Raw genomic sequence first — 12,230 nt, 5'->3', positions numbered from 1 at the left:
CTCCATCATCCTTAAAGTACTCCCAGAAAAAGCTTCTCTAACCATATTCCAAACATCCAAACCAATAATCTCCCAGTATTTCTTGAAGAAGTAAGCATGGAAACTATCCGAACCCGAAGCCTTAAAGGAAGTCAACATCCTTTAACTGACAGAATAAGCTCTTGAAGAAAGATTCAGCTTCCCATCTAAAAGCCTATGGATCCGTCTCTCACACACCATCCTTGAGAAAGAGACAGTGAATCTTATTTATCTTCCATTGCACAAGTGTCTGAACATAGAATAAGTTAGTATTTCTGTCCCCGAACTTCACCCACTATTCTTTGAATTTTTTAAACCAAAGAAGTTCCTCTTACACAAGAGTGTTACTATAATCCTCAATCAATTGTTGTTCCTTTTGACGCATGAAAGAATCTTCCCTCTCTTCCAAACGCTTCTGAAGATAATTAATTTTACATTCTAATTCATATTTTCTAACAAAGATGTTACCAAACACTGTAGAATTAAACTCAAGAGAATTCTTCTGCACCTCTGAAAGCTTGCTTTGCACCCCTCTAAAGCCAGACCACCAAGATTATTTCACAATATCTCTGTAACCAGGGTGAGTAACCCAAGCCGCCATAAAATGGAAGGGTCTATTTCTTTTCGACTGCGGTCGCCCTTTACAGTGCACTAAGATAAGATCGTGATTAGACTGCAGTCTATTCAGTATTTCTGCATAGGCCTCAGAAAAAAGAGATAACCATCCACTATTAATACAAACCCGATCAAGCCTTTTCGCCACCTCAGTATTGTTTTTCACCCTCCTCTACCAAGAAAAACATCTTTCAATAGTCTTTAAGTCAAACAGAGCACTATCCCCTTAAGAATTGGCAAACTGATCAGCACATCTACTAAAAAAATGATAACCCTTAGTTTCACAAGAGAAAAAAACCTCATTAAAATTACTGAGGACAATCCTAGACCCTTGAAAAGACGAAGACTGAGCTACCAGGTAATCCCAAAAAAGACATATAGTATTATGCTGAAAACTACCATAGATACCACTACACCTCTAAACCACATTTTGAAGTTGAACTTCGATTGTGACACATTGATCGCAAGCATCAACCAATTTGCAGTAAGTACCTTGCATTGAAGAAAGGAATCAGATACCACCTTTATGCCCAACTACCTCTTCTATACCCACAGGATAGTAACCGAGCCTTTTTTCAGAGCAGTTTTAAATGTTGAAAGAGAGACTGGGTCTCAATCTCAATAAAAATAAATAAGTCTAAATTTTCTAACAAGTTTCTTACAATTCACCTGGGTTAACTTATTAGAAGCACCCCTAATATTCCAAACTAGGATATTTAAACTATCGATTAAATAAAATTAATAAGAGAATACCAAGAAAATGTGAAATTAACTTGCACCACCAACCTCAGTAGAAGACATGTCCCCTAGAACGGAACAACTCGGGCCTCCATGCACCACTACCTTCTACTTCATTATAATGCATATTTATCCCGAGCCACAATCAATGAGATTAGCGGTGGCGTAGCGCTCTCCGTACCTCCTTGCACCCCTCCTTTTCAGACGTTGATGCAACGCCAAAATTCTGGGCCCCACTCACAGGAACTAGCGGTGGCGCTACTCCCTTCTCAAAATGAATCATGGCTAGACTCTCAAGGACCGGAGCATCCCCTGCCACGCCTCCAACCGGCGAGTTTTGCAATGATGCCAGATGCAGACATTTCTTGATGGAGGGCCTTCTCGTTGTTGGCGTATGGGTAGACGATGGCATACGTTGCTGGGTTGCCTCATGTCCGAACCAGACTCTCTGCTCTCTGGATCCTCGTGAAAGCTGAGGTTTAGACCTCTGGTGGCCACCGGAGCCAAAATAGATTTGATTGAAACCTTCGGCCTTCATTGTTAAATTGTGACCCAGTTTAAATTTTTCTTTCTTCAGCACCTTATGCCAGTCCATTTTTCCCTCTCCACATGCCTCCTTGCCATTGGCCTTATTCCCATACACGTAATTATCTCCAGATTTTGTACGCAAATTAGCATCATTATCCTTGCCTAAATTATCGGCTGGATCAACAGTTTCCGTTCTACCTGAATTTTGAATTTTCGAATCTAACTTGTCGCCGCCCTGCCCCTCCCCCTGAATAGATTCAACCCTCTTCTCTTACCTGGAACCCTACCTAAGCATTGAGATTTATCATAGCCATATCTTGCACAAAATTCACAAAGTAAAGTTAGATTTTCATACTCCACATCGTAAAAGACACTCTCAACTATGATATTCTTGATCACCGACACCTCTAAATTTATTTGAACACAAGCACATGCATATCTCCCCCTCTCTGCCAGTTTGGTGGCCAAATCAAATTTTACCAGAACTTCTATTGCAGCTGCAATACGTAGCATTGCCTGCTCCTGATGACACCAGATTGGGAGACCGGAGACCCGAATCCAAACTAACGTAGAACCAAAAGATTATTCACTAAGTTGAAAATCAACATCCCATAGTTTTACCGCGACGTAGTGACCCTCGATCAACCAAGGCCTATCAAGCATGACCTTCTCACGATCCTCAACAACATCGAATTTAATTAGGAAGTACCTAAATCCCACATCTAGTAAAGTGAAACCTCCTTTGATGCGCCATACTACCCTCAGCTTATGAGAAAGAGCTGTGTAACTATACTTCTTGTTCAGGACCTTAATCACCAAGGCTTCTCTATGAGATTCGGTCAAACAGGTCTTCGCCTCTATCCTAAAACTTACACATTGTGGCTGGGAATCACCCTGCTTGTCTACTGCTGTCGCAATACCATCCCCTGATAATGATCCGACAAGTACAAAGGCCTTCGACCTTGCTGTACCAATAACCTTATCTCGAAAAGAGACCTTAGGAACCTTCTGAAAATCATCCCGAGAAAGACCCTCCTTGTCACTGGAAGCACACCCATCCACACTCTCCTCCCCGTGTTTCCCCTTACCCCCTCATGTGTGCTCTCTCTTCGCTCATTTTTTTGTTTTTTGAAAGAAAGAAGTTTGCTGTTCATATTTTTTGTTCATTGTAGTTGTACATGCAGAATTTTGTAGTGAAACGTCTAAATTTATATAAATAGAACAAAGAATTAGAAAAGAGTGAAAATAAAAATACAAAGAGAAAGGATAATGATAATAATGATATAAGAGAGTGCGAATAATATATATGGAATAGTAAAAATAACAATAACTGTACATACAAATTGACTCCATGATAATAGAAACTGCCCCATGATAAGAGACACATGATTTTGGGCTATAGTGCATATGTGTAAAGGAAAAAGTTTGGTAACAAAAAATTTTCAGTCATAATTAGCTAAAACTTTCTATAATTTACTTCATTTATATAATTTAATAACAATTTTATTTTTTATCTCACTCTCCTATCAATACACTTATCATATTTTTATCAGCTCCATTTATTAATGACATTAATTATAATATTATATTCCTTACTATTAAACATTCTTGTAATCAATACTTAATATTTTTTTTTATGATTTAATTTTTATATTTAAGAATACAATAAAAACTAATAATAACTATAAAGAACGGTAATGATAATTTGTATTAAATGATTTAATTGTAATTGATTTTTTTATTTTTGTTAAGTCATTTATCATCATTCAATGGAGATACAAAACTTGAAAGCTACCCTAATATGGTTTTGTTTCCATTAATTCAATTATTTTCATTCAAAATTCACAATTCTAATACCATTGCAAGCACACTTAGAAATTTAGAATAGGCCGAGGAATTTTACAAGAAGTCATTTTTATCATTGCAAATAGTATGGCAATTGAATTCGACCTTAATACGGTAATTATGGTAGAAGGTGCTGATGAAGAATTTGAACAACAGACGGACTCACCCAACGAGGTTGTTGTCAGTCAACCAATTTTTGAGAATATGAAAAATCACACTAGTTTTGATGAGGTATGGTAATGAACCGATTTATTTCTTTTTTATGTTTTTATGTGTATTTATAATTATATTGTACTACTATGCATGTTCATACACATAACATTCATACGTTCATATACATAACATCCATAATTACGTACAACTAACATTTAAAAATTAAATTCATGTTTATTAGATATTACATCCATACACGTATCATTTTTTAGTTATTGCATAAGTAACTATAAAGTTAATACAAATATTTTTAAATTTTATCATAATTGAATTTAAAAAAATGTCAAATTCTTAACTTAATTTATTCAATTGATAAATTTACTCATAACATCCATAAATTTATACACATAACATCCATAATTTCATATTAATAACATCCATAATTTATACTCATAATATTCATAATTTCATACCTATGATGTCTATAATTAATAAATTTTTATAATTAATATTATCAAATTTTAAACTATACGTCTTATTGTATTCTTTAAATTATCTCATATGTGCACTAGTAGGTTATGATTTTAATTATTTTAATATTTTTGTTTAATATTCATATGTATGTTTATTTGTTAATTTTAATATAACGAGTTAATAATTATTTTTAAAAAATTATTTTTAAATTTTTGTAATATTTTATTTTTTATTTTTTAATAGTTTATGTGTAAAATATAAGTTGTATAGTAGAAATTGTTAAAAATTTTTAATTTAACTTCCATAATTTTTGTAGAGAATTATTCCATTTAATGGATAATAATGTGATTGAGAGATGTTGAGAATTTGATTTAAGAGAAACTGAAACTGATTTTAGAAAAAATATTAATGACTCCAAATATGCAGTAAAATGGTAGGTGATAAGGAGAATAAGTGATAAGGAGGTGTATATCACTTGCTTATCAAGAGAATAGAAATTTTTACATGACATTTCTATATTATAATTATTTTTTGATTACCTAGCATCACGCATGTGTAAAATGGAAAGAAAGAATTGGACATCAAACTTTCATATTCTCTTCATATATTATTATAGAAAATCCTCTTTATATATTGTTATAGATTAAACAAAATAAAATGTTACGTTCAATATAAATAAAATAAGAAATATTCAATACTCAGTATTACAGTAACATAAAATAATTATTATGATAAAATTTAAAATTACCAATTATACAATGCGATTATATCAAGTCAATCACGATAAAAATAATAAAAAATTCAAAATTTAAATTTATTAGATATTAAATAAAATAAAAAATATTCAACATTTTTAGAATAATAAATTAAAATATTAACAAAATAAATAAAAATTCATATATAAATTTTAGTAATTATAAAACGTGACTTTTAAATAAATTTAGAAAAGAACTGAACAATATTTTTAGATTATAATAATAAAGATAAATAAAAAGATAAAATTAAACACCAAATTTTCACCTTTCCTTTATATATTATTATAGATAAGTCAAAGAATCAAATTAGAGTACGTTCAAATGATAGAACTACTGGGAGAAAAAAGGAAGAACAAAGTTAAGGGATGTTTGTGTGCTGATGGGGGAGGTTTGAGTTTGACTTTACCTCAAAAGAGAGCGAGAGTTCCAATGAGTGGGACCCACCATTTGTGGCATCGGTTATCAGTATCTTCATTCTTCTTCTCAGTTGGTTGGAATCATCAGCATTCCATGATTTCTTTCTCCCTCACATACTTTCCAATGCCCCCTCCTTCGTTTCACTCATACATGTCAACATCTATCTTCTATTTATTACCATTACACTTCAATCTTATTTGAATTGTTATTTTGTATCCCTAAAATTAAATTAAACTAAACTAAACTAATTATTTATATCATTTTTAGACACACACAGGACAAGGTTCATTCTTGTGTCACGGTGGGTCCCTCCTAAGAATCCATCAATATTCATCATCAACCCACCATCTCCTATTTTATTTTATTAAATAAATTTCTTGCATTTCTTGTTTGTTGCTTTCTTACTCCTCACCTCCATTTATTAATTATTATTATTATTGACATCAGCATGAACTTGACAATTATAAAAGAGTGCACAGCACCAAATATCAAATAAAATAATAAAAACCAGAACTTGGAGTATCTTCAAGAATCTTTACATGGTAAGTTATTCCCTTCTTCTATCTTCGCTTTTAGCTTGCCGGAGGACCCTCCTTTCTTCGTCTTGATACAAAGGAACCGCATAGAAAAAAAGATTCCTTCAATTCACTCACTATAGCTAGAGTTTGGAATCTTGCACATAAAGTGTTATATTCTGAGTGTTATAGAGGAGAATCTTTTCTTTTTTGGTGAGCATGTCCACCATGTTTCGCCTCCAACTTTCTTCTTTTTGTTTACCCTTTTGCTTCGTCGATTAAGACTTTGCATCTAGGTTTTTCTTTTCAAACCTCGAATCTATTCTGTTCTTCATTTTTTGGTTTTCATTCTGATAAAATCAAAACTTATATAATTGTATATATGTATGTGCTGCTTTGACCTTAGCTTGCATCAGATTTTTAGTAGGAAAAAAGTAGAAACAATCATGATTCATTCATCAACTTTTCTTTTTTTCATTTGCTGACATTATTTGACTACTTTTTTGGCAGAAAGAAACTGTTTGAAGACTGAAGAAGCCGAATCCGAATCCTCTTACCTTTTTTTTTTTTTTGTTTAAGACAAGAAAGATTGTTTTGTTAGATCTGTTTTGGGAGCACCAACATGAGAGATGGTGGAGTGTTATCTTCAGGTACCATGCTGGAACCTACTCCTCCTCCTCCTCCTCCTTCACCACTACCACCACCGCCACCACCTCCTTCAGAGGTAGCAACAACAACAACAACATCAATATTAATGGACTTTGATTACATCAATGAACTCTTTGTAGATGGTTGCTGGTTAGCAGCTTCTTCTTCTTCTGCTGCTGCTGCTGCCGATGGATCTGCTGATTTCTATGTGTCAAGTCCTTCTTTTTCAAACCCCATATTTGATCCTTTCTCTTGGCCTTCCTTGGATACTGAACAAATTGAATCCCAAGAACGAGAACAGGAACATGAACAACAACAAGAACAACCACCTTTTAGCCATGACTTAGTTGTTGCTGCTAATAATTGTAGCCAGAATCAGCAACAACAGTATCATCACTATGAGAATCAGTCAGTGGAAAACAATAATCCAAATCCTAATAATCCTTCTGAGTTTTTCAGAAGGTGGTGGATTGCACCAAGTTCTAATCCGGGACCTGGATCTTATGTAGTTGAGAAGCTATTGAAGGCACTCATGTGTATCAAAGATGTGAACAGAAACAAAGACATGCTTATACAAATATGGATTCCAGTTATAAACAGAGGAGGCACTCAGATTCTCAGAACCAATGGGCTTCCATTCTCACTTGAATCAAGCTCTGTGAACCTTGCAAAGTACAGGGAAATTTCGGAGGTGTACCAGTTCTCCGCCGAGGAGGATTCGAAGGAGTTGGTGCCCGGATTGCCAGGGAGAGTTTACAAGGAGAAGGTTCCTGAGTGGACTCCTGATGTTAGATTCTTCAGGAGCTATGAATATCCAAGAGTTGACCATGCTCAAGTCTATGATGTGAGAGGATCATTGGCACTTCCAATCTTTGAGCAAGGTAGCAAGAATTGCTTAGGTGTTGTTGAAGTTGTCATGACTCAACAGAAAATCAACTATCGCCCTGAACTTGAAAGTGTTTGCCAAGCACTTGAGGTTTAATTTTCCTCCTCAACTTTCCTTATGTGTTATCTTTTATTTGCATAATGAACTTCTATTGTGTAATTACTTATATGTTATTTGTAATATCCTAAGAAAACTTGAAACTTGTGTTTGCTAGCTTTTTCCTTTCATCGTGCTATTGCTATTTCTGGAGATATAATTAATTTTTATGAAACTCTTCTTTCAATATCATCCTTTTCAAACTGATACTTTTATGACAAATATGATGTTGTTTACTTGTGATTGAATTTTTCTATTTTAGCTATTCAAATATAAGATTCATTTGTTAGTTTTAACTATTGGAGGAAATTTGTTATTTTGCAGGCTGTTAATCTTACAAGCTCAAAACTTCCAACTATTCAGAATGTGAAGGTAAAAATGGGAAAAAAAAAATCATCTGAGAGTAAAGATTTTTAATGAACTTGAACTTCTCAATTTCCTTATGATAACTGAACTGTTCCATTTTTTTTAATTTTCAGCGTACATCATGTGAAAAGTCCTATGAAACTGCATTGCCTGAGATTCAAGAAGTATTAAGATCTGCATGTGAAATTCACAAATTGCCATTGGCACAGACATGGATTCCATGCATCAAACAAGGCAAAGAAGGATGCCGGCACTCGGAAGACAACTATCCACACTGCATATCTCCAGTGGAGCATGCTTGCTATGTTGGTGACCCTTCAATCCAGGTCTTTCATGAGGCATGCTCTGAGCATCACTTGTTAAAAGGCCAAGGTGTTGCCGGCGGAGCATTCATGACGAATCAGCCTTGCTTCGCACCCGACATAACTTTGTTAAGCAAGACAGACTATCCACTTTCTCATCATGCAAGGATGTTTGGATTGCGCGCTGCAGTCGCCATACGCTTGCGAAGCATCTATAATAGTTCAGATGACTTTGTTCTTGAGTTCTTCTTGCCTTTGGAATGCATTGACAATGATGAACAGAAGAAGATGCTCACTTCATTGTCCTTGATCATACAAAGGGTTTGCCATAGCTTGAGGGTTATATCAGATAAGGAAGTGGAGGAGGAAACTGATTTTTCAGCTGAAGTGATAGCTCATGAAGATAGTGGCACTTTTGCTAGTGCTGCAGCGTGGCCAGAACCACTGCAGAGTCAAATTGTTGCTTCATTGGGTGCTCAAGAAAAATCAAGTGAAACTATGGGGACGAGTTTCTCCGACCAAAGGCAACAACAGCAAGAGAGTTCTGTTTTGAAAGGGAACCTTGACTCTAATGGGGAGTGTTCTACTTATAATGTCGGAAACTTGTCAAGTAAAACCGGAGACAAGAAGAAGAGCAAAGTAGATAAGACTATCACTCTGCAAGTTCTTCGCCAACACTTCGCCGGAAGCCTAAAAGATGCAGCAAAGAACATTGGTGGTAAGTGTTGTATTCATATGGAAAAATGTTTGTGCGACTCATTTTTTGTACTCAAAGAACATTATTGTGTTACAGCTTTGTTCTAGTTAATACAAATCTTATGGTACTTTGTCCTTATGGAATCATTACTTTGCAGTTTGTACTACAACCTTAAAAAGGATCTGCCGGCAACATGGGATAAAACGTTGGCCTTCAAGGAAGATCAAGAAGGTTGGTCATTCCTTGCAGAAGCTTCAACTTGTGATTGACTCAGTCCAAGGTGCTTCTGGTGCATTCCAAATAGATTCCTTCTATTCAAAATTCCCAGACTTAGCTGCTTCTCCAAATCTATCAGGAACAAGCCTGTTCTCAAATCTCAAGCAATGTGATAATAATCCAAACTCACTAAGCATACAGCCGGATCCTGGTTCGCTGAGTCCGGAAGGCGCATCAAAATCGCCGTCCTCTTCTTGCAGCCAGAGCTCGATTTCTAGCCATCCATGTTCCAGCATGGCTGAGCAACAGAATCATCATCACACAAATAATAATTTTGATAGTAGCAAAGATCAAATGGTGTTATTGGTTGGAGAGAATTCTAGCGGCGATGGCTTGTTGAAGAGGATAAGAAGTGAAGCAGAATTGAAAAGCTTGAATGAAGATAGAGCAAAAGTAGTCATGCCAAGATCGCAAAGTCAAGAAACACTTGGTCAACATAACCTTAAAAATGGGCACCATGGATCATTGTCAAGAACCAAAAGCAAAGGGACTCAAAAGGAGGATGCACCTTATAGAGTGAAAGTAACATATGGGGATGAGAAAGCAAGGTTCAAGATGCCAAAGAATTGGGGATATGAAGATCTTGTGCAAGAAGTTGGTAGGAGATTCTGCATAAGTGACATGAACAAATTTGATCTCAAATATTTGGATGATGATTATGAATGGGTGCTACTAACCTGTGATGATGATTTAGAAGAATGCATTGAAGTTTGTCAATCATCTGAGAGCACCACCATCAAGCTTTGTCTTCAATTCTCTAATACTAATCATAGTATGCGAAACCCTTTAGAATTTAGATAGCAATAATAGAAGTGAACCTTTTTTTTCACTTGTAAATTATAAGATTGTTTGTCATGTTGTGTGAATCAATCTTAGAAAGTTTGTAGTTTAAAGGTTCAACAATTCTTCTTTGAAGACTTTGTTTTGGCAGATTATAAGGACAAAGATGTACATATATCCATATTGCTTGAAGCAATAATCAAGTTCAACTTTCCTTACCTCTTAGTCTATCTAATTAGAGTTTGACTAACGAATTTTCTTAGTATCTTTTAATTTTTTTTTTTAATACTTTACTTAAAGAACGAAAGTTCTGGATGTGATTTATTATCATTTAAATGAAAGCATGTTAAGGGTTATCGTGCTTAAGTTTTTGATTGTTTCTCGATGATAATTAATAAATAATTTAGAGGCAAAGGACACCTAGGGATTTTGATATACAGAAATGAGATAATTAATTAAAATTAATCATATTCGTTAGTTGTTGTTTCCAGCGCGACACAATCATGGCACCGCTCTTGTTTGCATCGCATTTCCACTAGATAAGCCTCAAAATAGTTCTTGAAGTTGAACTCGAGCATCGAAGTAATTTCTAAAATTAATAATTTTTAAAATTAGTCCTTGAAATTGCACTCCACGACTCATAGTAGTCCTTGAAATAATTTCCGTTCATCGCTACCGAAAAATTGAGCTGGACTAAAACGGTCGTTTTGTATTTATTAAAAAAAAAAACCTAATCTCCAATACGACGTCGTTTTATATTTATAAAAAAAAAAATTAATCCTTATCTTCATTGTTCTTCTTCTTCAATGTCATAGTAACAACAAGAACAACATCATCAGAACCAACAAAAATTAGAGTTAAGAAAACTAACAATTACAAAAAATCACAAAAAAATCAACAACAATTAAAAAAGATCAATTAACCTATATAACAAGCATCAATCAACCTAAATAGCAACAATCACAAAAAAAACAGCAACAATTACAGAATCAAAAATAACAAAAAATTAACCTTGGCAACTACATTAAAACACAATCACCAGCAGCAATAATCATCCAAAATATTAAACAATAATGATTAAATAGCTAAAAAAAATTCACCTTTACCGCAGAGAAAAGAAGAAAAATGCAGAGGGAGACAAAGAGGAGAACAGAGAGCAGACGGCGACAATTAGGGAGGGGCTGTCAGTCGGGACAATGGAGAGCGCCTGGAGCTGACCGTGAGAGACATTCTGTTTGTGGCCTGGAGCGCCTGCCTCGTTGTGGAGTTGTTGGTAGGTTTTGGAGTCGCCGGAAAGTGCAGCAGGTTCGAGAGCAATGACGGTGGCGACGGAGGGTTGGGGGTGGTTGACAGAGCGCTTGAAAATAGTGGAAAAGTGTGAAATCTGAACGGCGAGATCGAAGAGCACTTGGATCTCGTGGTGGCGCGAAGAAGCAGATTGGAAGCGTGAGAGAAGGGGAAGGGGAAAGGGTAGGTTAGGGAGGGGGATCGGCACGGCACCGAAATAGAGGCAGGCGACAAAGAGGGTTGAGGAAAGCTTGCTTATGAGTGAGAGAAGGGAAAGGGAAAAGGATAGGTTGGAGAAGGGGAAGAGTTTGGGAAGGGAAAGGGAAAGGGAAAGGGAGGGGGTGTTTAACTTGTTTTTATTTTTTTCTTTTTTTTTTTAATAAACATAAAACTACGTTGTTTTCAATATTTTTTTTTTACTTCTCAAAATGATGTCGTTTTAAGATTCCGACGAATGGAAAATTCTTTAAGGACTATTATGAGTTTCGGAGTGCAATTTCAGGGACGAATTTGAGGAATTATTAACTTTAGAGATTATTTTGAGACTCGAGTGCAACTTCAGGGACTACTTTAAAGCTTATCTCCATTTCCACTGGATACATATAACGTGATCTTAATGAAGCACTAACTACTATGAATTTTTCTTAACATTGTTGTGATAAGTATGCTTAGGTGGATGTCTATTTATGATAGACGGTTCAATATTCTCAAGAGAGAATGAATTTTATGAAGTTTGAAAATATAATTTCATGTACGTTTATAAATAGAGGTTTAAATTTATGACAAAATTACTACAATAATATATAAAAATTTTCTCTTTTTATTTTTCTTCAT

General features: G+C 35.0%; 1 protein-coding gene across 6 annotated transcripts; it reads left to right on the top strand.

The window, feature by feature from the left end:
* Positions 1-5,906: 5,906 nt before the first annotated feature.
* On the top strand, positions 5,907-10,327 carry LOC112764791 (protein NLP4). 6 transcript variants are annotated; one of them, XM_029294564.2, is made up of 6 exons: positions 5,953-6,085; positions 6,569-6,708; positions 6,847-7,682; positions 8,013-8,060; positions 8,168-9,074; positions 9,211-10,327. In XM_029294564.2, the coding sequence occupies exons 2-6, from the start codon at positions 6,681-6,683 to the stop codon at positions 10,128-10,130; spliced, it is 2,739 nt and encodes a 912-aa protein (XP_029150397.1). In that variant the 5' UTR covers positions 5,953-6,085; positions 6,569-6,680; the 3' UTR covers positions 10,131-10,327. The 6 variants fall into 6 exon arrangements, with proteins under 6 accessions (XP_025666358.1, XP_029150397.1, XP_025666357.1 ...); XM_072223075.1 differs by having other exon boundaries at positions 6,075-6,271; XM_072223076.1 differs by lacking the exon at positions 5,953-6,085 and adding an exon at positions 6,252-6,354.
* Positions 10,328-12,230: the final 1,903 nt, after the last annotated feature.

This window comes from Arachis hypogaea, chromosome 17 (assembly GCF_003086295.3).
Source record: "Arachis hypogaea cultivar Tifrunner chromosome 17, arahy.Tifrunner.gnm2.J5K5, whole genome shotgun sequence".
Lineage (NCBI taxonomy): Eukaryota > Viridiplantae > Streptophyta > Magnoliopsida > Fabales > Fabaceae > Arachis > Arachis hypogaea.
The sequence above is the reverse complement of the archived record's forward strand: the minus strand, read 5'-3'. Positions and strand labels throughout refer to the sequence as shown.

Excerpts from the sequence above, each read along its gene's own strand:
- LOC112764791 (XM_025810573.3), top strand. The coding sequence starts at position 6,681 with ATGAGAGATGGTGGAGTGTTATCTTCAGGTACCATGCTGGAACCTACT. Across the intron at positions 8,061-8,167 it reads CAACTATTCAGAATGTGAAG|CGTACATCATGTGAAAAGTC; the intron begins GTAAAAATGGGA and ends TTTAATTTTCAG. Across the intron at positions 9,075-9,210 it reads TGCAGCAAAGAACATTGGTG|TTTGTACTACAACCTTAAAA; the intron begins GTAAGTGTTGTA and ends ATTACTTTGCAG.